General features: G+C 42.0%; 2 protein-coding genes across 5 annotated transcripts in view; one reads left to right on the top strand and one right to left on the bottom strand.

Moving 5' to 3' along the window:
• The window catches only part of LOC142401796 (stromal interaction molecule 1-like), a 29,221-nt gene extending 16,791 nt beyond the window's left edge, over positions 1-12,430 (bottom strand). For 2 of the 4 annotated variants that reach the window (XM_075487263.1, XM_075487264.1), the window contains exons 1-6: positions 12,253-12,430; positions 11,137-11,280; positions 6,828-6,958; positions 6,562-6,676; positions 2,714-2,825; positions 1,762-1,877 (exon numbers count right to left, since the gene is read on the bottom strand). In XM_075487263.1, the coding sequence (XP_075343378.1) occupies positions 1,762-1,877; positions 2,714-2,825; positions 6,562-6,676; positions 6,828-6,958; positions 11,137-11,278 (616 nt within the window). In that variant the 5' untranslated portion in view covers positions 11,279-11,280; positions 12,253-12,430. The remainder of the gene's footprint in view (positions 1-1,761; positions 1,878-2,713; positions 2,826-6,561; positions 6,677-6,827; positions 6,959-11,136; positions 11,281-12,252) is intronic. The other 2 variants (XM_075487265.1, XM_075487266.1) reach the window with 1 other exon arrangement.
• Positions 12,431-21,426: 8,996 nt separating this feature from the next.
• The window catches only part of LOC142401795 (rho-related GTP-binding protein RhoG-like), a 30,749-nt gene continuing 25,431 nt past the window's right edge, over positions 21,427-26,744 (top strand). The window contains exon 1 of the mRNA XM_075487262.1: positions 21,427-21,522. The gene's annotated coding sequence lies outside the window, so the exon portion shown is untranslated. The remainder of the gene's footprint in view (positions 21,523-26,744) is intronic.

Raw genomic sequence — 26,744 nt, 5'->3', positions numbered from 1 at the left:
AGGGTACAGGTGGTAATACCTGCCTCTAGATGGGGTACAGTTGGTAATACCTGCCTCCACACGGGCTACAGGTGGTAATACCTGCCTCTATACGGGGTACAGGTGGTAATACCTGCCTCTACATGGGGTACAGGTGGTAATACCTGCCTCTACACGGGGTACAGGTGGTAATACCTGCCTCTACACGGGGTACAGGTGGTAATACCTGCCTCTACACGGGGTACAGGTGGTAATACCTGCCTCTAGATGGGGTACAGTTGGTAATACCTGCCTCTATACAGGGTACAGGTGGTAATACCTGCCTCTACACGGGGTACAGGTGGTAATACCTGCCTCTAGATGGGGTACAGTTGGTAATACCTGCCTCTATACAGGGTACAGGTGGTAATACCTGCCTCTACACGGGGTACAGGTGGTAATACCTGCCTCTACACGGGGTACAGGTGGTAATACCTGCCTCTAGATGGGGTACAGTTGGTAATACCTGCCTCTATACAGGGTACAGTTGGTAATACCTGCCTCTAGATGGGGTACAGTTGGTAATACCTGCCTCTACATGGGGTACAGGTGGTAATACCTGCCTCTACGCGGGGTACAGTTGGTAATACCTGCCTCTACACAGGGTACAGGTGGTAATACCTGCCTCTAGATGGGGTACAGTTGGTAATACCTGCCTCTACACGAGGTACAGGTGGTAATACCTGCCTCTACACGAGGTACAGGTGGTAATACCTGCCTCTACACGGGGTACAGGTGGTAATACCTGCCTCTACACAGGGTACAGGTGATAATACCTGCCTCTGCACGGGGTACAGTTGGTAATACCTGCCTCTATACGGGGTACAGGTGGTAATACCTGCCTCTAGATGGGGTACAGTTGGTAATACCTGCCTCTATACGGGGTACAGTTGGTAATACCTGCCTCTATACGGGGTACAGTTGGTAATACCTGCCTCTACACGGGGTACAGGTGGTAACACCTGCCTCTAGATGGGGTACAGTTGGTAATACCTGCCTCTACATGGGGTACAGGTGGTAATACCTGCCTCTATACAGGGTACAGGTGGTAATACCTGCCTCTACACAGGGTACAGGTGGTAATACCTGCCTCTAGATGGGGTACAGTTGGTAATACCTGCCTCTACATGGGGTACAGGTGGTAATACCTGCCTCTACACAGGGTACAGGTGGTAATACCTGCCTCTACACGGGGTACAGGTGGTAATACCTGCCGCTATACGGGGTACAGGTGGTAATACCTGCCTCTACACGGGGTACAGGTGGTAATACCTGCCTCTAGACGGGGTACAGGTGGTAATACCTGCCTCTAGATGGGGTACAGTTGGTAATACCTGCCTCTATACAGGGTACAGGTGGTAATACCTGCCTCTACATGGGATACAGTTGATAATACCTGCCTAAATGAGTTATTTCACATTTTCTGATTTTTTTCTTTTAATTTTAGTCCAAATACAGTCACTTCTGGCTCATGAAAGCTCAAAATGACCAAATGTAGAACTCAAAGCGTCATAATGTGCACGAACTGATGGACAACGTCTTTCTCTGAGAGGCTCAGGTGGACTCCAGCCCAGGTGTAGAAGAACACAGCTGTGTCCTAACAAAGGGTCTGAATACTTTGGTTGTGGGGATATTTCAGTCTTTCATGTTTAATAAATGTATAAAACCACACAATGAAAGTTGTTTGTGCTTCGTCAGTGGGTGGGACTGCGTTTGGGAAGACCCAGGTAGGAGCATACACACCTGGTGGCGGTCCGAACAGCACAATGTCGAGGGCTTTGAGCTGCAGTTTCTTAGCGTGACTTCTGTCTAAAATCTTCAGCAGGGACACCATCAGGGTGGTGTTCTTCACCGCCAGTCTGCAGGGAGGAAGAGGACAGTGGTGACTGTTGGGATGAATGAAAGTACCGACACAGAAACAGAGATCCAGGGTGAACAGGAAGTTGTTCGGGTACAAAAACAACAGCCAGCTGATCAGATCACATCCAACTCTGCTCAGGGTTTAGGGTTGGACGTCCATTATTCTGGATATTCCAATTGAATTGAATTCCAATTGGCTTGAATTGAACATTATTATTTAAGTGCCTTGAGATGACATTTGTTGTATTTGGCGCTCTATAAATAAAAATGAATTGAATTAATTGAATTGATATTAAACTCAAGCATGGATTTAACACCTGCTGAGGAACAGATGCTTTTTATTTTGTTCTGATAAATGAAATGTTCGAAGTGAAAGTGGCTGCACCTTCCTTTTCACATCTTGACGTTCAGGACACACTGTAAACAGGAGCCGCTCACAGAGAATTTTTTGTTTTAAATGTGACAATAAGTCAAAACAGATGAAAAAACTGTGCCAACATTCTGCAGACGAACCCAAACAAAAGCGGTGGAACTGTGGGTTGGAGGTGGAGGTGGAGGCGGTTTGAAACAACCACACTGAGAGCAGATTAACTAGCATAAACACACAGATTCACAGATCATCAGGTGTGGCGTCTCACCCAAAACTCTTCAGCTGGGGTTGTGTTTTTGGGGAGTTATGATGACTTTGAACACCCTGATATATGCTCCAAAGAATAGAAAAAAGGAAATTTTCCACAATAGGTCATCTTTAAGTAAGATCCGGCTCATTGTTGCTTCCATGTGATGCACTTTGTGAGTGTAAACAAAGCCGATCCCACACTGAGTGTTATATTACCTGGGCAGGGCTTTGCCATCCAGCCGGTGCTTCCTGAAGCTGTCGGTGTACTGAGGAAGCTCCACGCTGACGAGCAGCCACTCCTCCACCTGCTGCACCGTCCAGTTGTACACTGCAAACACACAGAGTAAATCAAGCCGAGCCGTCAAACAAAGGAAATACCTGCGCAGGAGGACAAACAGAGTGCGTTTCTGTGCTGAAACATCAGGTTACATCACGTCTCTGCTGCTCTGAAAAACAAACACTTTGTCCTTCAGCAGTTTCTATTTTCGTCTTTCATCCTGGAAAACTGAGCTGGAAAAATGCAAAGATCCAAAAATAGGGTTTCATTTTTATACTAAGCATGATTCTACCTTTCTGGTCTCTGTTTGCTTTCAGTCTTTTCTATTTCCTTCTTTAGGATTTCTATCACCCATCTAACCCTAACCCTAACCCTAACCCATCTAACTCTAACCCATCTAACTCCAACTCTAACCCATCTAACCCTAACCCATCTAACTCTAACTCTAACCCATCTAACCCTAACCCATCTAACTCTAACTCTAACCCATCTAACCCTAACCCATCTAACTCTAACCCATCTAACTATAACCCTAACCCATCTAACCCTAACCCATCTAACTCTAACCCTAACCCATCTACCATCTATCCCTAATCAATCTAACCCTAACCCATCTAACCCCAACTCTAACCCATCTAACCCTAACCCATCTAACTCTAACCCCAACCCATCTAACTCTAACTCTAACCCATCTAACCCTAACCCATCTAACTCTAACCCATCTAACTCTAACCCCAACCCACCTAACCCTAACCCTAACCCATCTAACTCTAACCCATCTAACCCCAACTCTAACCCATCTAACCCTAACCCATCTAACTCTAACCCCAACCCATCTAACTCTAACTCTAACCCATCTAACCCTAACCCATCTAACTCTAACCCATCTAACTCTAACCCTAACCCATCTAACTATAACCCTAACCCATCTACCATCTAACCCTAACCAATCTAACCCTAACCCATCTAACCCTAACCCATCTAATCCATCTAACCCATCTAACCCTAACCCATCTAACCCTAACCAATTTAACCCATCTAACCCTAACCCATCTAACCCTAACCAATCTAACCCTAACCCATCTAACCCTAACCCCAACCCTAACCCATCTAACCCTAATCCATCTAACCCTAACCCATCTAACCATAATCCATCTAACCCTAACCCATCTAACCCATCTAACCCTAACCCTAACCCATCTAACCCTAACCCTAACCCATCTAACCCTAATCCATCTAAACCTAACACAACTAACCCTAACCCATCTAACCCTAACCCATCTAACCCTAATCCATCTAACCGTAACACATCTAACCCTAACCCTAACCCATCTAACCCTAACCCATCTAACCCTAACCCATCTAACCCTAATCCATCTAACCCTAACCCAAACCCATCTAACCCTAATCCATCTAACCCTAACCCTAATCCATCTAACCCTAACCCATCTAACCCATCTAACCCATCTAACCCATCTAACCCTAACCCATCTAAACCTAACCCATCTAACCCATCTAACCCATCTAACCCATCTAACCCATCTAACCCTAACCAATCTAACCCTAACCCATCTAACCCTAACCCATCTAACCCTAACCAATCTAACACTAACCCATCTAACCCTAACCCATCTAACCCTAACCCATCTAACCCTAACCCTAACCCATCTAACCCTAAGCCATCTAATCCATCTAACCCATCTAACTCTAACCCATCTAACCCATCTAACCCTAACCCATCTAACTCTAACCCATCTAACTCTAACCCATCTAACCCATCTAATCCTAACCCATCTAACCCATCTAACTCTAACCCATCTAACCCATCTAACCCTAACCCATCTAACCCATCTAACTCTAACCCATCTAACCCATCTAATCCTAACCCATCTAACCCTAACCCATCTAACTCTAACCCATCTAACCCTAACCCATCTAACCCATCTAACCCATCTAACTCTAACTCTAACCCATCTAACCCTAACCCATCTAACTCTAAACCATCTAACTCTAACCCTAACCCATCTAACTATAACCCTAACCCATCTACCATCTAACCCTAACCAATCTAACCCTAACCCATCTAACCCTAACCCATCTAACCCTAACCCATCTAACACTAACCCATCTAACCCTAACCCATCTAACCCTAACCCACCTAACCCTAACCCATCTAACCCTAACCCATCTAATCCATCTAACCCATCTAACTCTAACCCATCTAACTCTAACCCATCTAACCCATCTAACCCTAACCCATCTAACCCATCTAATCCTAACCCATCTAACCCTAACCCATCTAACCCATCTAACCCTAACCCTAACCCTAACCCATCTAACCCATCTAACCCATCTAACTCTAACCCATCTAACCCATCTAATCCTAACCCATCTAACCCTAACCCATCTAACCCATCTAACCCTAACCCATCTAACCCATCTAACCCTAACCCTAACCCATCTAACCCTAACCCATCTAACCCATCTAACCCTAACCCATCTAACCCATCTAACCCTAACCCTAACCCATCTAACTCTAACCCATCTAACTCTAACCCATCTAACCCTAACCCATCTAACCCATCTAATCCTAACCCATCTAACCCTAACCCATCTAACTCTAACCCATCTAACCCTAACCCATCTAATTCATCTAACCCATCTAACTCTAACCCATCTAACCCATCTAACCCATCTAACCCATCTAACCCATCTAACTCTAACCCATCTAACCCATCTAATCCTAACCCATCTAACCCTAACCCATCTAACTCTAACCCATCTAACCCTAACCCATCTAACCCATCTAACCCTAACCCTAACCCATCTAACCCTAACCCATCTAATCCATCTAACCCATCTAACTCTAACCCATCTAACTCTAACCCATCTAACCCATCTAACCCTAACCCATCTAACCCATCTAACTCTAACCCATCTAACCCATCTAACTCTAACCCATCTAACCCATCTAACCCTAACCCATCTAACCCTAACCCATCTAACCCATCTAACCCTAACCCATCTAACCCATCTAACCCTAACCCATCTAACCCATCTAATCCTAACCCATCTAACCCTAACCCTAACCCATCTAACCCTAACCCATCTAACTATCGTTCCACATGTCCTCCACGCTGTCCTACCTTCCTACCTTCCTTCCTCCCTCCTTCCCTTCCTCCCTCCCTCTTTCCTCCCTTCTCCCTCCTCCCTCCTCTCTCCCTCCCTCCTTCCCTTCCTTCCTCCCTCCCTCCCTCCCTTCCTTCCTTCCTTCCTCCCTTCCTTCCTTCCCTCCTCCCTACCTCCTTCCTTCATCTCCTCCCTCCCTCCTTCCTTCATCTCCTCCCTCCCTCCCTCTTTCCTTCCTCCCTCCCTTCCTCCCTCCCTTCCTTCCTTCCTTCCTTCCCTCCTCCCTACCTCTCCTTCCTTCCTCTCCTCCCTCCCTCCCTCCCTCCCTCCCTCCCTCCCTCCCTCCCTCCCTCCCTCCCTCCCTTCCTGCCTTCCTTCCTTCCTTCCCTCCTCCCTACCTCCTTCCTTCCCTCCTCCCTACCTCCTTCCTTCCCTCCTCCCTACCTCCTTCCTTCCTCTCCTCCCTCCCTCCCTCCCTCCCTCCCTCTTTCCTCCCTCCCTCTTTCCTCCCTCCCTTCCTCCCTCCCTCCCTCTTTCCTCCCTCCCTCCCTCCCTCCCTTCCTCTCCTCCCTACCTCCTTCCTTCCTCTCCTTCCTCTCCTCCCTCCCTCCCTCCCTCCCTCCCTCCCTCTTTCCTCCCTCCCTCCCTCCCTCCCTACCTTCAGAACTCTTCCAGGCGTTCCACATGTCCTCCACGCTGATGTGCAGGTCGGCTCGGTGGAAGCTGCTGTGTTTGGCTTTGGAGTCGTGATACTTCAGATCTTCCCTGAGAAACTGAAAGAAGGAAGATGTCACTGATGATGTCACTGATGATGTCACTGATGATGTCACTGATGATGTCACTGGCATCATTTTCCATCCACCGGCCTCATATCAGGGATTTATTCTTAGTGCAGAGAACAGTTTGAAGGCCGGAGCGCCTCACCTCGTCCGTCTCCGTGGTGTCCACCGTCCCGTCGGCGTCGTCGTCCATCAGTTTGTGGACGCTGCAGATGGCCTCGAAGCTCAGCAGGGCGCTCTGATCCCCACAGAGCTGCTGGTCTATGGCACACAGATCTACGGCAGAAACATCAAACTTTAGTGCAGCGGTTCCTCTGCTCAGACCTTCTGTAAAACTCATTTTAATAGCCGTCAGCCCTGATTTAGATGATTCTGGGAACTTCCTGTAAGTGTCATGGGGCTCTTATTTTGAAAATCTAACGTGCACAAACTTCCTGTTTCCGCTCTAAGTGAGTTTGGCCTTTAAAGCCTGAGTTCTACAGAACCTCTCCCTTCCTGCTCCTGTTTAAGAGTTTCTGATCCGACACAAAGTCTGAGATCATACGGGCCGACGGGGGACTGAAAGACTTCTGAAACTGTGAGCAGCAGAACCTTGTTCTGGACACCCAGAACAAGTTTTTAATAGTTTGTTTAATAGTTTTTATGGCAGCTTCCAGAGAGCCTCAGCTCCAAATCTGAAGAGAAAACTCAGATTTAATGGGAGTGAACTGGAGTTTGGGGGGTGCACTCTGTGTGACACTGACAGTTATATTAGCTGAAAGAGGATAAAAATACCTACATTTTGATGTATAACTTGTTTATGAAGAAACTGAGTTATGGCATGAAAATAGTTTTGACAGATTGTGACATCACTGATCTTTAACCTGAACTTTCTGCAGGAAAATCCCTAAAAATCATAAAATCTTACACTGTGATTGTGCAGAAACCATAAAATAAAACAAAAGTGCAGCTGCTCTGTGAGTTTATCAGTTTATTAAACCTCCAGCAGAAATCATTGGCAGTGGCATTCATCATTTACGCAGGTCGTTTACACACTTTTTCTGAGTACATTTTCGTAAAAAAAACTACATACTACAAGATGCAGATGTTAAAAGTGTGTTTGCACAACAAATGTTATGGCACTTTCATTCATATGGCAGCACATTTAAAATAAAGCTAAATGCTAAAAGCTATACGCTACTTTTGGATTCATTTTTGGATTCTGCGTACAAATGAGATTAATCGTGATTAATCAGGGAAATCATGTGATTAATTAGATTAAACATTTTAATCGTTGCACAACCCTAATTAAAATACAGAGCAGCGACAGCAGGAGAGAAGCTAACAGATGCTAATTGGGTCTCTTTGTAGCCTTTTCTTCTCTGTTTGTAGTTTTGTGTCTTTCTTCACTGTGGTTTTGTCTCTTTGTAGTTTAGAGTCTTCCTCTCTTTGGGCAGGTTGGTGCACGTGACATTAAACGGCTTTCTAACAGATTAAGGTTCCTCCAGAGCCTGAAACCAGGATCTAATGTTCAGACTCACGTAAACACACTGGCTGCACACAGCAGCTAGCATCCACCAACATCCATCATCTGCCTCACATGCAGCCGCTGCTGTCGTCATTACAGTGAGAAGTTTATGACTACATTTGGTCATTTTCTGTGAGAGTCTCCCATTATCCCTCAGGCTGCAGAGGCCCACGGTCAGCACAGGAATCCCTTTAACTCATCAGTAACTGGGAAATAACCCTGTATGCAGTGCTGGAATCCACCTGCTACCTGCTGCTGTTTTGGCTCCGCTAAAGATTTAATTACAGGGGTTTGCTGGTTAATTAAAGGAGTTAAAACCTTCTCATTTCTCAGCAGCAGCTCCGTATTGAGATGTATGAGACAGACTACCTGTTGGTTTAAGTTGGTGTACGTCATCTTCATTAGCTAAGCTGTTAGCGTTAGCTGCTTCTAAAGGAGAAAATAACTCCTTAGAAGCTGGTGTACGTCACCTTCATTAGCTAAGCTGTTAGCGTTAGCTGCTGCTAAAGGAGAAAATAACTCCTTAGAAGCTGGTGTGCGTCACCTTCATTAGCTAAGCTGTTAGCGTTAGCTGCAGCTAAAGGAGAAAATAACTCCTTAGAAGCTGGTGTACGTCACCTTCATTAGCTAAGCTGTTAGCTGCTGCTAAAGGAACAGCAATAACTCCTTAGAAGCTGGTGTATGTCACCTTCGTTAGCTAAGCTGTTAGCTAAGCTGTTAGCGTTAGCTGCTGCTAAAGGAGAAAATAAATCAGTAAATAAACCAGGTGGAGTTATTTCTCAGATGCTCCCATTTCCCTGCTCCCGGCTCTTAGAGTTGGAACTGATCCCTCTCTGTGGCTCAGTTTCTTCAGTCCAGCGTTGAACTGGAAAAAAATTATTTTTTTTACAGAATATGTCACCTTTAAATCTAGTGTTAGACGTTCAGTAGTCAAACTTCGAGCTCATCTGATTGTGAAACTTTGGACATCAGAGTTTGTTCACTCAGCTCTGAGAAAGCTGCCTGATTTCCTCCCTCAGCTGGAGTCAGAGCTCACAGCCTGGAAGTATGTGGATATAAACGAATAAAGTTCAGTCATCTGCATAAAAACATCTTTTTTTATGGGGTTTTCCTGTCTGCACAGAGAATCCTGACCCACATTCAGGCTGGTGCTGCTGAAAGCAACTCCAGTCCCACAGCACTGGTCCGACCCCCATGGAAACCCAGCTCAGGTTTCCTCCGTCCACGGCGACGGCACCACAGAAGAAGACAGACGCCGGCGCCGGATTAAGGCGAGCAGCTGTGAGACCGAAATAAACTAATAACAGAACTGATGAGGGTCGAGTCAAAGTCACAGACTGAACAGCGGCTGAGCTGCACGACTACACGTCCCATCATGCACTCTGTTCTGCTTCCTCACACAAAGTCAGACGAGCCTCACTCTGTCACTTCACTTCCTGTTCCATCATCGGTGTGTCACCTCCAGGAAGCTGCCAACGGCCAGCTGTCACGCTATCGCTGCTGCACACACGTGCACGCACGTGCACGCACGTGCACGCACACACATGCACGCACACACGTGCACGCACACACGTGCACGCACTCTGTGTTTCACGCTCAGAAACAAAGGCAGCTTCCCTCCTTTATCTAAAAACACAAACCTGATCCTGGTCCTAAACCTGGTCCTGGTTCTGACCACATGGATCCACACCAGGGCTGAGCAATTTTAGCGATACTGCGATATATATTAATATTTCGTTTCCCGATAAAGTATCGAGTATTTTCTGCCGCGACTATAAATTTATTTATTTAAAAAAAAAAATGTTTTAAAGCAAACTTTATTGAAAAGTCAGACGTTCGTTCCAATGAGTGAAAACACAGAACATTAAGGAAATACAACACAATGCCAGGGGGTCACATTATACAAAGCAGTGATGAATTAGTTGATCAAAATGTTGTATAAAGTGCACAGCTCTCACGTTTGTGACATGTTCGTTTGTTTCTGTTTGTCTGGCGGTGTCGTCCTTCCGGGTCAAAGGTCGGACCACCGGTCCAATCAGCGACGATTCGTGTCAAATCACACCGTCCCTTTTTCCCTCAGAAAATTATGTAAGTGTATCGAATCGTATCGAATCGTATTGAATCGTATCAAATCGTATCGAATCGTATCGTATCGTATCGTATCGTATCGTGTCGTATCGTATCGTATCGTATTCAATCTTATCGTATGCAGAGCGTTTACCCACAATGCATTTCACTCCTGCCCGAGCCGAAATCAGCCGGCCTGAAGCTGATTTCTCTTAAGCTCTAAACTCTGTAAACTTTAGCAACATTTGAAACATTTTCAGGCGAGAAAGTAGTCGTTTAGATCCCCAACGTGTTGAAAACCTGACAAAATACCGGCTGTTTACCATTTTGTTCCCATGAATTCGGCGCTACTAAAGCTAGCCGCAGTGAGCTAACGCACTTCCTGTTATTTTCACAAAATAAAATACCCGTTGCCTTTTATCATAGGGAAAGCCATTACCATACAATTGGTGCTTTTGTTTTGAAAACAGGAAGTGAACCTACCCTCGTTGTAGCTAGCTTGAAACTGCCGTTTTGACAGGAAATGACGATCGGCGACGTCACGTTACGTTGCATCTTGGGTAGTTTGAGTATGAGTAGTAACCTCATGATGCATACCCAACATTTAGGAGAATCTAGTATGCATCCGGGAGCTTCTCGCTTACTCAAACTCGCATACTAACTCAGAAAGTTAGTAGGAGTAGTATGCGGTCTGGAACACAGACAGAGTTTACAGGCCAACATGACGGCCAAAGTGAGACAGATCAGGGTTTCTAATGTCAGCTAAACAATGGAACTCGACACGTGCACGACACGTGCACCACTGGATCACGGCAGTGTTTAAGTCAATGTTGCAAACAGGAAGCCCAAAGAAAACATCAACAGAGTCTGAAGGTCCTACCTGAGGCTGCGTTGCCGTTGGAAACCACGTGATGGCGTTCAGGGTCCAGGTGGGCGTGGTCACTTCTGCCCGACACGCGGTCATCCCCGGCACGCGCGCTCAGCACGCACGCACACACCAGCCACGCACACACACGCTCCATGCCTGAGGACAGAGAGGAAGACTCTGTCAGAGCCTTCAAAATAAGAGCTGGTCAGATTCCAGCCACGTGATTGGCTGCTGAGATGTGAGTGACAGCTGGATCTGGACCAGCTTCAGTGAAATACACAGATTTGTTGGTGTGTGACGGTAATAACGCGATCAGTCATGTGATCTCATTCTGACGGAACGTCGTGGAAATAATTAAAAACGTTTCCCGTAGACGCTGTGAGAGCCGAAACCTGAAAGGAAACTAAAGTTTAGCATTTATCTGAATGTTTTTCAGCTTCTTGAGATTCCACAGAGACCAGGATGAGATTTATGAGCCTTTAGACAAGATTCAGGTTTCACTCTCATTCTCACTCTGTTTCGGTCTGAGATGCTGAAGTCGCAGATGATCCCGTTAAAGCTTCCATATTCTGTAAACTCCTGTTGAACGCATATTGTTCTGAGAAGCAAAACGCTTTATTTTTTAAACCCCAGCCAACTAGCCGGACTACCTTCATCAGCACCAAAACGAGGCTGGAACTCGGCTCACAGGACGCAGCAGGGGGTAAGAAGATGTTCAGAAATGATGCTGCTGATATGGGATGTTACACAGCTTCATGTCAGAAGAGGCGAACTGTCCCTTTAACTCTTTCCAGACTGACTGAGACTCTTGTAAATCAGAGGAACTCCACCTTCTCTCCGCTTTAAAGCAGCTGAATTATTTTATCAGCAGCTGGAACCGGATCCTCGCGGGTCACGTGACTTTATTTGATGCTTCCGATCACTTCTCCGCATCAAAGTTTGGTGAAAGCATCCTGATCAGTTTCTGATCAGCAACATGTGACCTGAGCCCGCAGTCTCGGCTTTATTGATCTCCTCCTCAGAGGATCGGTTTTTCCTTTTTTTATCCACAAACAGCAACAATCTGCCTGAGCTTCAGAGGTCAGAGGTCACACAGCTGTTCACTTTCCCACCCCCCCCATCACCCACCTCTGCAGCGCGGCGCCTCTAATCCATCGATCCGCCGCGATCACGGCTCATCGATCCGCGCGAGACGATCGGTAACAGCGCGAGGCTCCCACAAACAGCGCGGATCGATCCTCACTTCTGCCGAAACTCAGCAAACTGCTGAAACTTTCTGCTGGTGGAGGAAATAAAAAAGTTTAAAAAAAAAACAAGATCCGCCCGCGCTGCGTTCACGGACCCGAAGAAAAGCTCCGAATTCTGAACGTCGTCTTCTTCAAACGTTCCTGTTTCAGTTTTTTCTGTTTCTGCTGGTTCAGTGGCTCACAAAAGAAGCAAAGAAACACGGAATAATTATTTAATAATTTAATCAATAATAATTTAATAATTTAATAATTTTAATAGAATTTAAAGTAAACTAAAACACGGAATAAATGACACGAAATACCTGCAAATAAAACAGATAAAAGAAGAATAAGAAGAACTTTTATTTATATAGCACCTTTCATAGATAAAAATCACAAAGTGCTTTACACACACTGAAAAAAACAACTCATAAGATTTACTTAAAAAACCCTTTGTAAGTATTTGCACTCAAATGATTTAAGTAATATTTAATGCTGCAGTATCAAGTAAATTTTACTCACCATAAAACACAACAGTTTGGAAGATATTAAGTAACATTTACTTAATTACATCTAAGTTTTAAGTAAACTCTACTAGGCAGCAACATCATTTTACTCAAATTTTTAAGTAAATGTTATATATCTGAGTAAAGTTTATGTAGTATTTCTAGGTTTATGTACATACAACTATTAAACATTTAAATTGTACGAGGAAACCTAAGTAAAACTTACTCTTCCTCATAATTCATGTGTTACGTTAATAAAATGTTTAATTTTACTTAAGAAGCTCGAGTTCTTACTGAATCTTAAAAATACAAGTTAGAAATTAAAACTCTAATAGAGTTTACTTCACCAAAAAGTCACTTTTTTCAGTGTAGAGATGCGTGCAAAGAGTGATAAAATGTTGCTTTACACAGTAAAACAAAATTACAAAGAAAAAACAAGTTCATAAATAGATACAAAAGGGATCGGCCGGAGCTGTAGGGACACAGGCAGCTTGTTCCATAATTTAGCAGCAAAAGCCTGGAAAGACGAGTCTCCTCTGGTTTTAAAGGAAGTCCTTGGGACCATGAGGAGGTTCTGGCCTGAGGACCGAAGCCGGAGCTGTAGGGACCCAGCAGATCAGAGACATAACCGGGGGTCTGCCCGTGCAGGGCTCTAAAAGTCAACACTAAAATTTTAAAATCTATATACGATATTTGATCGGGAGCCAGTGCAAGGAGGATAAAATTGGCGTAATACGAAAAAAGTACACATAAAAGCCACATAAATCCTGGTTTGTTGTTGTGTTTATTTTATTATTTTATTCTTTCCTGCATGAGCGTACACATCTGGGTTATTTAACATCCTCATCCACCCAAAACTGGTCCGACCAGCTGATTTTAATTTGTTTTTAACCTGCAGCTACATCTGATCCCATCATTATAGCTCGTTTTCCACATCATTCAACTCTGTTTGTTATCAGAGGAGCTCCTACACACCGTTAAATGGATGGATGGATAGATAGATAGATAGATAGATAGATAGATAGATAGATAGATAGATAGATAGATAGATAGATAGATAGATAGATAGATAGATAGATAGATAGATAGATAGATAGATAAGTACTTTCTTCATCCCAATTTGGGAAATTATTGTTTCAGCAGCGTACAGTATAAAAGATATGTAAACAATTAAAGTAAAAACAAGCAAATAGAATAAAAATAGAGAATAGAAAGAGAGCAGAGAACTCTGATTATGTATCGATCAATAAGACCCTGAACTGGTTTAGGTCACTTTTACTTTATGGGTTGAAAACTGGTGAAACATCCCAGATCAGAGCGCACGTGCAGCATATTTCTGGGTGAATGTTTCCGTCAGTTTCACAGTAAAAGGAGATGCAGTGATGTGGTGGCGCCACCCTGTGGCCACACAGAGGAGGTGCAGGCAGACATGACATCAGGAGGAAAAGTCAGAAAGTTCAGAATTTATGAGTCAACAAACATGATGTCAGAAAACATTAAGAGAGATTATTCACATTTATTCTCCTTTCTGAAAGTGAGATAACACATTAATGAGTTTCAGAGGAGCCATGCTAACAGTTTCCCTCTGTTTCCAGTATCTATGCTAAGCTAAACACAGTAAATGTGTCTGTGGGAAATATCCAAAGACATCGGTGTGAACTCTGAGGAAGGCCGAGAGCACAAATATTATGAAAATAATCATGATTTATTTCTACAGGAGCTTTTCAAACAGTGTTAAAAAAAAAAAGTGCTTTAAGTTAGTAAGTTAAAGCCACAAAAAGAGAAAAATGACATGTTGGAGTTATTTTATCAGTTAGTTTTCTAAAGGAGGGGGTTGAACAACAAAACATAAACATATGAACAAAAGACACCAAACAAACAAACAAGACAGACACAAAACAAACAAATAAAGAGACACAAAACAAACAAACAACACAGACACAAAACAAACAAACAACACAGACAGAAAACAAACAAATAACACAGACAGAAAACAAACAAACAAAACAGACAGAAAACAATCAAACAACACAGACACAAAACAAACAAACAACACAGACACAAAACAAACAAACAACACGGACACAAAACAAACAAACAACACAGACAAAACAAACAATCAACACGGACACAAAACAAACAAACAACACAGACAAAACAAACAAACAACACAGACACAAAACAAACAAACAACACGGACAGAAAACAAACAAACAACACGGACACAAAACAAACAAACAACACAGACAGAAAACAAACAAACAACACAGACAGAAAACAAACAAACAACACGGACAGAAAACAAACAAACAAAACAGACACAAAACAAACAAACAACACGGACACAAAACAAACAAACAACACAGACAAAACAAACAATCAACACGGACACAAAACAAACAAACAACACAGACAAAACAAACAAACAACACAGACACAAAACAAACAAACAACACGGACAGAAAACAAACAAACAACACGGACACAAAACAAACAAACAACACGGACACAAAACAAACAAACAACACAAACAAAACAAACAAATAACACAGACACAAAACAAACAAACAACACAAACAAAACAAACAAATAACACAGACACAAAACAAACAAACAACACGGACACAAAACAAACAAACAACACAAACAAAACAAACAAATAACACGGACAGAAAACAAACAAACAAAACAGACACAAAACAAACAACACAGACACAAAACAAACAAACAACACGGACACAAAACAAACAAACAACACAGACAAAACAAACAAACAACACAGACACAAAACAAACAAACAACACGGACAGAAAACAAACAAACAACACGGACACAAAACAAACAAACAACACAAACAAAACAAACAAACAACACAGACACAAAACAAACAAACAACACGGACACAAAACAAACAAACAACACAGACAAAACAAACAATCAACACGGACAGAAAACAAACAAACAAAACAGACACAAAACAAACAAACAACACGGACAGAAAACAAACAAACAACATGGACACAAAACAAACAAACAACACAGACAAAACAAACAAACAACACAGACAGAAAACAAACAACACGGACACAAAACAAACAAACAACACAAACAAAACAAACAAACAACACAGACACAAAACAAACAAACAACACGGACACAAAACAAACAAACAACACAGACAAAACAAACAATCAACACAGACAGAAAACAAACAAACAACACGGACAGAAAACAAACAAACAACACGGACAGAAAACAAACAAACAAAACAGACACAAAACAAACAAACAACACAGACACAAAACAAACAAACAACACAGACACAAAACAAACAAACAACACGGACACAAAACAAACAAACAACACAGACAAAACAAACAAACAACACAGACACAAAACAAACAAACAACACGGACACAAAACAAACAAACAACACAGACAAAACAAACAAACAACACAGACAGAAAACAAACAAACAACACGGACACAAAACAAACAAACAACACAAACAAAACAAACAAACAAAACAGACACAAAACAATCAAACAACACAGACAAAACAAACAATCAACACAGACAGAAAACAAACAAACAACACGGACAGAAAACAAACAAACAACACGGACAGAAAACAAACAAACAAAACAGACACAAAACAAACAAACAACACAGACACAAAACAAACAAACAACACGGACACAAAACAAACAAACAACACAGACAAAACAAACAAACAACACAGACACAAAACAAACAAACAACACGGACACAAAACAAACAAACAACACAGACAAAACAAACAAACAACACAGACAGAAAACAAACAAACAACACGGACACAAAACAAACAAACAACACAAACAAAACAAACAAACAACACAGACACAAAACAAACAAACAACACAGACAGAAAAAAAACAACACAAACACAAAACAAACAAACAACACAGACAAAACAAACAATCAACACGGACACAAAACAAACAAACAACACAGACAAAACAAACAAACAACACAGACACAAAACAAACAAACAACACGGACACAAAACAAACAAACAACACAGACAGAAAACAAACAAACAACACAGACAGAAAACAAACAAACAACACGGACAGAAAACAAACAAACAAAACAGACACAAAACAAACAAACAACACGGACACAAAACAAACAAACAACACAGACAAAACAAACAATCAACACGGACACAAAACAAACAAACAACACAGACAAAACAAACAAACAACACAGACACAAAACAAACAAACAACACGGACAGAAAACAAACAAACAACACGGACACAAAACAAACAAACAACACAAACAAAACAAACAAACAACACAGACACAAAACAAACAAACAACACGGACACAAAACAAACAAACAACACAAACAAAACAAACAAATAACACAGACAGAAAACAAACAAACAACACGGACAGAAAACAAACAAACAAAACAGACACAAAACAAACAAACAACACAGACAGAAAACAAACAAACAACACGGACACAAAACAAACAAACAACACGGACAGAAAACAAACAAACAAAACAGACACAAAACAAACAACACAGACACAAAACAAACAAACAACACGGACACAAAACAAACAAACAACACAGACACAAAACAAACAAACAACACAGACAAAACAAACAATCAACACGGACAGAAAACAAACAAACAAAACAGACACAAAACAAACAAACAACACGGACAGAAAACAAACAAACAACATGGACACAAAACAAACAAACAACACAGACAAAACAAACAAACAACACAGACAGAAAACAAACAAACAACACGGACACAAAACAAACAAACAACACAAACAAAACAAACAAACAACACAGACACAAAACAAACAAACAACACGGACACAAAACAAACAAACAACACAGACAAAACAAACAATCAACACAGACAGAAAACAAACAAACAACACGGACAGAAAACAAACAAACAACACGGACAGAAAACAAACAAACAAAACAGACACAAAACAAACAAACAACACAGACACAAAACAAACAAACAACACAGACACAAAACAAACAAACAACACGGACACAAAACAAACAAACAACACAGACAAAACAAACAAACAACACAGACACAAAACAAACAAACAACACGGACACAAAACAAACAAACAACACAGACAAAACAAACAAACAACACAGACAGAAAACAAACAAACAACACGGACACAAAACAAACAAACAACACAAACAAAACAAACAAACAACACAGACACAAAACAAACAAACAACACAGACAGAAAAAAAACAACACAAACACAAAACAAACAAACAAAACAGACACAAAACAATCAAACAACACAGACAAAACAAACAATCAACACAGACAGAAAACAAACAAACAACACGGACAGAAAACAAACAAACAACACGGACAGAAAACAAACAAACAAAACAGACACAAAACAAACAAACAACACAGACACAAAACAAACAAACAACACGGACACAAAACAAACAAACAACACAGACAAAACAAACAAACAACACAGACACAAAACAAACAAACAACACGGACACAAAACAAACAAACAACACGGACACAAAACAAACAAACAACACAGACAAAACAAACAAACAACACAGACAGAAAACAAACAAACAACACGGACACAAAACAAACAAACAACACAAACAAAACAAACAAACAACACAGACACAAAACAAACAAACAACACAGACAGAAAAAAAACAACACAAACACAAAACAAACAAACAAAACAGACACAAAACAATCAAACAACAGGACAAACTCCTCCCTGGGGACAACAAACCAGGGGCCCGTTGCACAAAAGTAGAATTTAGACATCCAGGATGAGTTACTTAGCCAGGTTCAAGGAATCCAAAACATGGCGCCCAGGCTTAGTTGGTTGCACAAAGGCCAATCCAGGATGAGCAGACACGGATTCATTAAGCCAGGTGAAAGCGATCCCGGATAAGTGCTGCACACGGCTTGCTTAAATAGACCCCACGATCGATCATAGATTCACTGATTCACCATGGCAACAAGGGCGGCGTATTTCTCCCCAGCGGAGCAAGAATTATTAATGGAAGCATATGAAGAGGTGAAGGAGAAAATAAAACAAAAAGGAAATACTGCCACAGTTAAAAAAACAAAGGGAGCAAGCGTGGCAAACCATTGCTGACCGCCTGAATGCGTAAGTAGTGCACAATACACACTCACCACTCCACTGAAACTATCACAATTAGGCTACAATCCAAATAAAATGTTAATTAACATATAGTCACCTTCCTAAAATAATCGCACAAGTCATTTTTTGGCATCAAAGGTGTGGTCCAAAAAATGCCGAAGTCATTTATTTAATCTTAGTTTTTATGAAAAACAATAAGTGTTCTTATGTCAAGCATCCTCTGATACATACTTACTGACTGAAATGATTATTTTATGCTATAATTTAACTTTTGGGGGGAGTTTTTTGTGTTTCCTGAAAAACCTGAAAAAATGACTTATGCGATTATTTTAGGAAGGTGACGATATTTGAAAATATATTTGTAGCCTACTTTGATTATGAATAAGTTGAAATTGACTGCATGTGAGTGAAACTACCTAAATGTAACTCCATGCTCCTCCACTGTTTCATTGTGTGTGTGCGTGTGTGTGTGTGTGTGTGTGTGTGTGTGTGTGTGTGTGTGTGTGTGTGCGTGCGCGCGTGTGTTTTTGTGTGTGTAGATTTAACATGACTGGGCCGAAACGGACATGGCAGCAAGTCAAAGTGAAATATAAGAACATCCTGCAGAATGGTAAGTCCCCTGACAAATACTTAATAAGTGCACTTTTTATTAAGAATGTGCCTGCCCACACATTGCCTGTACTGTGCATTAATTGGTTTAACATCTCATCATTTCAGATGGTCTGCAATGCTGACTATTTGATCAGTAATGTTGTGGCAAAGTGGCCCGGCTCGGTCCACGACTCCCGAGTGTTTGGGAACTCAGAGATCTATCGGCGCCTATCACAAGGTGAGCCACAGAACCTCTATTGACAACCACTTTTAACATCATGGCTGTGTTAAGACTGTCACTACTTATGAGGTTGTGATGGTAACATTTTGTGTTCACAGGTGAATTCCTGGGTGTATTGCTGGGTGACAGAGGGTATGCCTGCCAGCCTTTTCTGCTCACTCCATTTGCAACTGGCATACAACCATGCCCATGCCAGAACAAGGGCCCGGATAGAAATCACATTTGGCCTACTGAAGGCACGCTTTCAGTGTCTGACCCACCTGAGAGTCAGCCCAGACAGGGCATGTGATATCACTGTGGCCCGTGCTGTCCTCCACAATGTGGCCTGCCTGAGAAAGGAGAGGGCCCCCAGAGTGCCAGCTCTCATAGACCGGGACATTCCTGCCATCTTCCCGGATGACGACTGTGGTCGGCTGGTCAGAGACCAATATGTGTTAAATTATTTTAATTAATATGCATGTTGATTTAAGTTGGGCCTGCAATGGCAGAGGAATTTTTGTTAGGTTTTTGTGCTGTATAGGCAAGGCAATTTTATTTGTGTAGCCCATTTTTACAAACAGTTTGTCTCAAACTGCATGCTCTGATTCTGTGCTTTTTGTCTTGTAGAGCACTGTGTGACTTCAGTTTTGAAAGGAGCTGATGGTTTACTTGCTTTGATTCATCCTTGTTCAATAAAGGAACATCATGGTACTCTCTAATGTGTATTTATATTTATATGGTGCTGTACTTTATGTGTAGTCTGTGGGAAACTAAATTATCTAGTGGTTCATCTAAAATCATCAGTTATCTAAAATGTTTCAGTAATGATAGTGGGTATAGTTAAATGTTTTAATAATATGTTCTAGGCAGTGGAATAAATATTGGTTTCCATTTGTGGCGACCGCTGACTGAGATAAGGAATGAGATTAAATAGATCCTGGAACTTAGCCTGGTCTGGAGCAGGCTAGCTTCACAGAATAAATCTCCATGGTAACTTAGGTCTGAACATATCCCACTTCCCTCTATCCTACTTTTGTGCAACCGGATCACGGATAAGTTGAGCCAGGATAGCCAACATATCCCGGCTTAATCCCTTATCCTACTTTTGTGCAACGGGCCCCAGATTAAACATTAAAGCTGCTCTCAGGAGGAGTTTCCTGTAAAATCACCTGAACCTGACACCTGTCCGTCAGACGGAGGTGGGCGGGGCTTATCACCTGACACCTGTCCGTCAGACGGAGGTGGGCGGGGCTTATCACCTGACACCTGTCCGTCAGACGGAGGTGGGCGGGGCTTATCACCTGAACCTGTCCGTCAGACGGAAGTGGGCGGGGCTTACAGCCAGTGTACCTGCTGCTCTCTGATTGGTTCTTTAATAACTTTACAAAACTTTTTCCTTCTGTGTCTCAACACCCAGAAAACTCCGCTGTGTCTTCCACGCGCACTCACACAGTTCCCCAAACACGCGCCACCACTTCCTCTCTGACACTTCCTCCTCCCGGCAGCCCCGCCCACCCGCGTCACGCTGATAGACATCCGCCGTCCCGCCCGCCCGCACGCTCACACACACGCGCGCCGCCTCTGACACACGCACCCCGACACGGAGCGGGACTGACGGAGCTGCGCGGCCGCTGAGGAGCACTGATGAGCGGTGAGTGTCTGTCCGCCCGCCGCCCGGAGCTCCGGGACCACCACAGTGCGTGGGACGCGTGCGTGGGACGCGCGCTGTTTGCGTGTTTCCTCCCGCTGTCAAAACGTTTGTTATTGATCTGTAGTTTGATTCCCGTGAGCTGATCGATCTGTTCTCCAGCGGATCAATAACCCGCGCGCCTGTTTGTTTGTTTGTTTGTTTGTTTGTTACTTTTATAGGAAACTGGAGATGGAGCGCGACCACTCCCTGTGTGCGTGCATGTGCGTGTGTGTCACTTCTCGTTTTAACTTTTTCAAACTTTCAGTGTTGAAATGAAGAAAATGAGAAACCCTGAAAAATACTTATCAAAACTGATCAATACTGATTAATCCTGATCAAAACTGATCAATACTGATTAATCCTGATCAATACTGATCAATACTGATTAATCCTGATCAATACTGATTAATCCTGATCAATACTGATCAATAAAACCACGTGATCAGGTCATGGTGGATCCATCTGTGTGGAAATGACAAAGTGTGTCTGTAGATTCACAAATATCAGTAAATACGAAGCGGCCTGTGAACCAAAAACAACAATAATAATAACAATAATAATAATTCTAATGATAATAATAATAATAATAATAATTCAGAATACTGATAAACTGTGACAGATGAAACAGGACGATCTGTAACAGGTTAAAGGTGAAAATCTTATATATGAACTGGACCATTTCCTGGTTTCTTTGACTTTTATGTCAGTAAAACATAAATGATTTAGATTCTTTTCATTAAAAAAAGGCTCCAGAACAAGTTTTTCAGCTGTCTAATAACTGATAAATAAGAACCTGATCAGATGAATCCATATTACCTGCAGATGAAAGTCATGAAAGTGGTAAGAAGCAGGTGAAACCTTGCAGAGAAGAAGAAAGACGGCCAGAGAGCGAGTGCAGAGCAGACGTTGGACTTGAATTAGATCTCGCTGTGTCCGAGGTGAGCGCAGACACACCAGATAAGATCTGTGGTGCAGAGCAGCAGGGCAAGAGGGCAACAGGGCAGATATGATGTGTTGGAGGGCTGCTGGCTGAAGCAGGAAGGTGAAACTGAACATAATCCTCTTTACACTGTTGTGTTCCACCAAATAAACGAAGCTAAACGTGAGTGTTTCTGATAATAAAGTAGGGCTGGGCAGCGATTAAAATGTTTAATCTAATTAATCTCATGATTTCCCTGATTAATCACGATTAATCGCATTTGTACGCAGAATCCACTTCCTGTTTTCAAAACAAAAGCACCAATTGTATGGTAATGGCTTTCCCTATGATAAAAGGCAACGGGTATTTTATTTTGTGAAAATAACCGGAAGTGCGTTAGCTCACTGCGGCTAGCTTTAGTAGCGCCGAATTCGTGGGAACAAAGTTGTAAACAGCCGGTATTTTGTCAGGTTTTCAACACGTTGGGGATCTAAACGACTACTTTCTCTCCTGAAAATGTTTCAAATGTTGCTAAAGTTTACAGAGTTTAGAGCTTAAGAGAAATCAGCTTCAGGCCGGCTGAAAAGCATTGTGGGTAAACGCTCTGCATACTGTCTGATCGATGAGTATGTAGTATGCAGTATGCAGTATGTAGTATGCAGTATGCAGTATGTAGTATCCAGTATGCAGTATGTAGTATCCAGTATGTAGTATGCAGTATGCAGTATGTAGTATGCAGTATGTAGTATGTAGTATGCAGTATGTAGTATGCAGTATGTAGTATGTAGTATGCAGTATGCAGTATGTAGTATGCAGTATGTAGTATGTAGTATGCAGTATGTAGTATGTAGTATGCAGTATGCAGTATGTAGTATGTAGTATGCAGTATGCAGTATGCAGTATGTAGTATGTAGTATGCAGTATGCAGTATGTAGTATGCAGTATGTAGTATGTAGTATGCAGTATGCAGTATGCAGTATGCAGTATGTAGTATGCAGTATGTAGTATGCAGTATGTAGTATGCAGTATGTAGTATGTAGTATGCAGTATGTAGTATGCAGTATGTAGTATGCAGTATGCAGTATGTAGTATGCAGTATGCAGTATGTAGTATGTAGTATGCAGTATGCAGTACGCAGTATGGCAGTATGTAGTATGCAGTATGTAGTATGTAGTATGCAGTATGCAGTATGTAGTATGCAGTATGTAGTATGTAGTATGCAGTATGCAGTATGCAGTATGCAGTATGTAGTATGCAGTATGTAGTATGCAGTATGTAGTATGTAGTATGCAGTATGTAGTATGCAGTATGTAGTATGCAGTATGCAGTATGTAGTATGCAGTATGCAGTATGTAGTATGCAGTATGCAGTATGTAGTATGCAGTATGTAGTATGTAGTATGCAGTATGTAGTATGTAGTATGCAGTATGCAGTATGCAGTATGCAGTATGTAGTATGCAGTATGCAGTATGTAGTATGCAGTATGCAGTATGTAGTATGCAGTATGTAGTATGTAGTATGCAGTATGTAGTATGTAGTATGCAGTATGCAGTATGCAGTATGCAGTATGTAGTATGCAGTATGTAGTATGCAGTATGTAGTATGCAGTATGTAGTATGTAGTATGCAGTATGCAGTATGCAGTATGCAGTATGTAGTATGCAGTATGTAGTATGCAGTATGTAGTATGTAGTATGTAGTATGCAGTATGTAGTATGTAGTATGCAGTATGCAGTATGTAGTATGTAGTATGTAGTATGCAGTATGTAGTATGCAGTATGCAGTATGTAGTATGCAGCTGGGATCATGAAGGCCAAAGAGGCCGCCCTGTGTTACTGAAGTGGGCGTGGCATCTGTTCAGCTTCACTTCTGTAGTAGCACGTTGGGTAAACCTGTTGCCCTCAGGGGTTCTTTACCCTCCCTGAGGAGTGTTGGTGAGGTGGAGGCAGAAAATGTGACGTCTGGAGTCTCTGATGCAGTAAATCATGCCGTCTAACTATCTGGCTTCAGGCACGGCACACCATGAAAAACACCAAGAAAACCTCTCAAACCGGAGTGCCTCAAGGCTCAGCACTGGGACCCGTTCTCTTTTTTTAATTCAATTCAGTTCAACTTTATTTATATAGGACCAAATGACAATAAAAGTCGAGTTAACAGCAATTCAAAAGATATCCGATTGAAGCCGAATTGCAATTCAATTAATTATATACAATCATAATCATAATTAATTAATTAAATGTAAATTAGTTCAATTCATACAGAGCCAATTAAATAAAGTAGCCTTGCTAACGAAATCAACATGTTACACTGAAACCTGTCTGATTCAATCCCCCATCCTGAGCTGCACAAGGCGACTGTGGGGAGAAAAAAACTCCCTTTGAACAGGAAGAAACCTCCATCAGAACCAGAACCAGGAACCATCTGCCTGGACCAGCTGGGGGATGAGAGGACATGAAAGAGGGGACAACAAGCAGCGTAACACCAGGCCAGGGATACCTGCTGAGAGAGAAACATAACTTGGGTTATTATATTGTTGGATGTTTTAACCCTGGTTTGGCCTGATATTGTTGGGTGTTTTAGACCTGGTTTGGCCTGATATTGTTGGATGTTTTAGACCTGGTTTGGCCTGATATTGTTGGATGTTTTAGACCTGGTTTGGCCTGATTTTGTTGGATGTTTTAGACCTGGTTTGGCCTGATATTGTTGGATGTTTTAGACCTGGTTTGGCCTGATATTGTTGGATGTTTTAGACCTGGTTTGGCCTGACATTGTTGGATGTTTTAGACCTGGTTTGGCCTGATTTTGTTGGATGTTTTAGACCTGGTTTGGCCTGATATTGTTGGATGTTTTAACCCTGGTTTGGCCTGATATTGTTGGATGTTTTAACCCTGGTTTGGCCTGATATTGTTGGATGTTTTAACCCTGGTTTGGCCTGATATTGTTGGATGTTTTAGACCTGGTTTGGCCTGATATTGTTGGATGTTTTAACCCTGGTTTGGCCTGATATTGTTGGATGTTTTAGACCTGGTTTGGCCTGATATTGTTGGATGTTTTAATCCTGGTTTGGCCTGATATTGTTGGATGTTTTAACCCTGGTTTGGCCTGATATTGTTGGATGTTTTAGACCTGGTTTGGCCTGATATTGTTGGATGTTTTAATCCTGGTTTGGTCTGATATTGTTGGATGTTTTAGACCTGGTTTGGCCTGATATTGTTGGATGTTTTAACCATGATTTGACCTGATATTGTTGGATGTTTTAACCATGATTTGACCTGATATTGTTGGATGTTTTAACCCTGGTTTGGCCTGATATTGTTGGATATTTTAACCCTGGTTTGGCCTGATATTGTTGAATGTTTTAACCCTGGTTTGGCCTGATATTGTTGGATGTTTTAGACCTGGTTTGGCCTGATATTGTTGGATGTTTTAACCCTGGTTTGGCCTGATATTGTTGGATGTTAAGGCCTGGTTTGGCCTGATATTGTTGGGTGTTTTAGACCTATTTTGGCCTGATATTGTTGGATGTTTTAACCCTGGTTTGGCCTGATATTGTTGGATGTTTTAGACCTGGTTCGGCCTGATATTGTTGGATGTTTTAGACCTGGTTTGGCCTGATATTGTTGGATGTTTTAACCCTGGTTTGGCCTGATATTGTTGGGTGTTATAACCATGATTTGACCTGATATTGTTGGGTGTTTTAGACCTGGTTTGGCCTGATATTGTTGGATGTTTTAGACCTGGTTTGGCCTGATATTGTTGGATGTTTTAGACCTGGTTTGGCCTGATATTGTTGGATGTTTTAACCATGATTTGACCTGATATTGTTGGATGTTTTAGACCTGGTTTGGCCTGATATTGTTGGATGTTTTAACCATGATTTGACCTGATATTGTTGGGTGTTATAACCATGATTTGACCTGATATTGTTGGGTGTTTTAGACCTATTTTGGCCTGATATTGTTGGATGTTTTAGACCTGGTTTGGCCTGATATTGTTGGATGTTTTAACCCTGGTTTGGCCTGATATTGTTGGATGTTTTAGACCTGGTTTGGCCTGATATTGTTGGATGTTTTAACCATGATTTGACCTGATATTGTTGGATGTTATAACCATGATTTGATCTGATATTGTTGGATGTTTTAGACCTGGTTTGGCCTGATATCGTTGGATGTTTTAGACCTGGTTTGGCCTGATATTGTTGGATGTTATAACCATGATTTAATCTGATATTGTTGGATGTTTTAACCCTGGTTTGGCCTGATATT

This window comes from Odontesthes bonariensis, chromosome 16 (assembly GCF_027942865.1).
Source record: "Odontesthes bonariensis isolate fOdoBon6 chromosome 16, fOdoBon6.hap1, whole genome shotgun sequence".
NCBI lineage: Eukaryota > Metazoa > Chordata > Actinopteri > Atheriniformes > Atherinopsidae > Odontesthes > Odontesthes bonariensis.
This window is presented reverse-complemented; position numbering and strand designations above follow the sequence as displayed.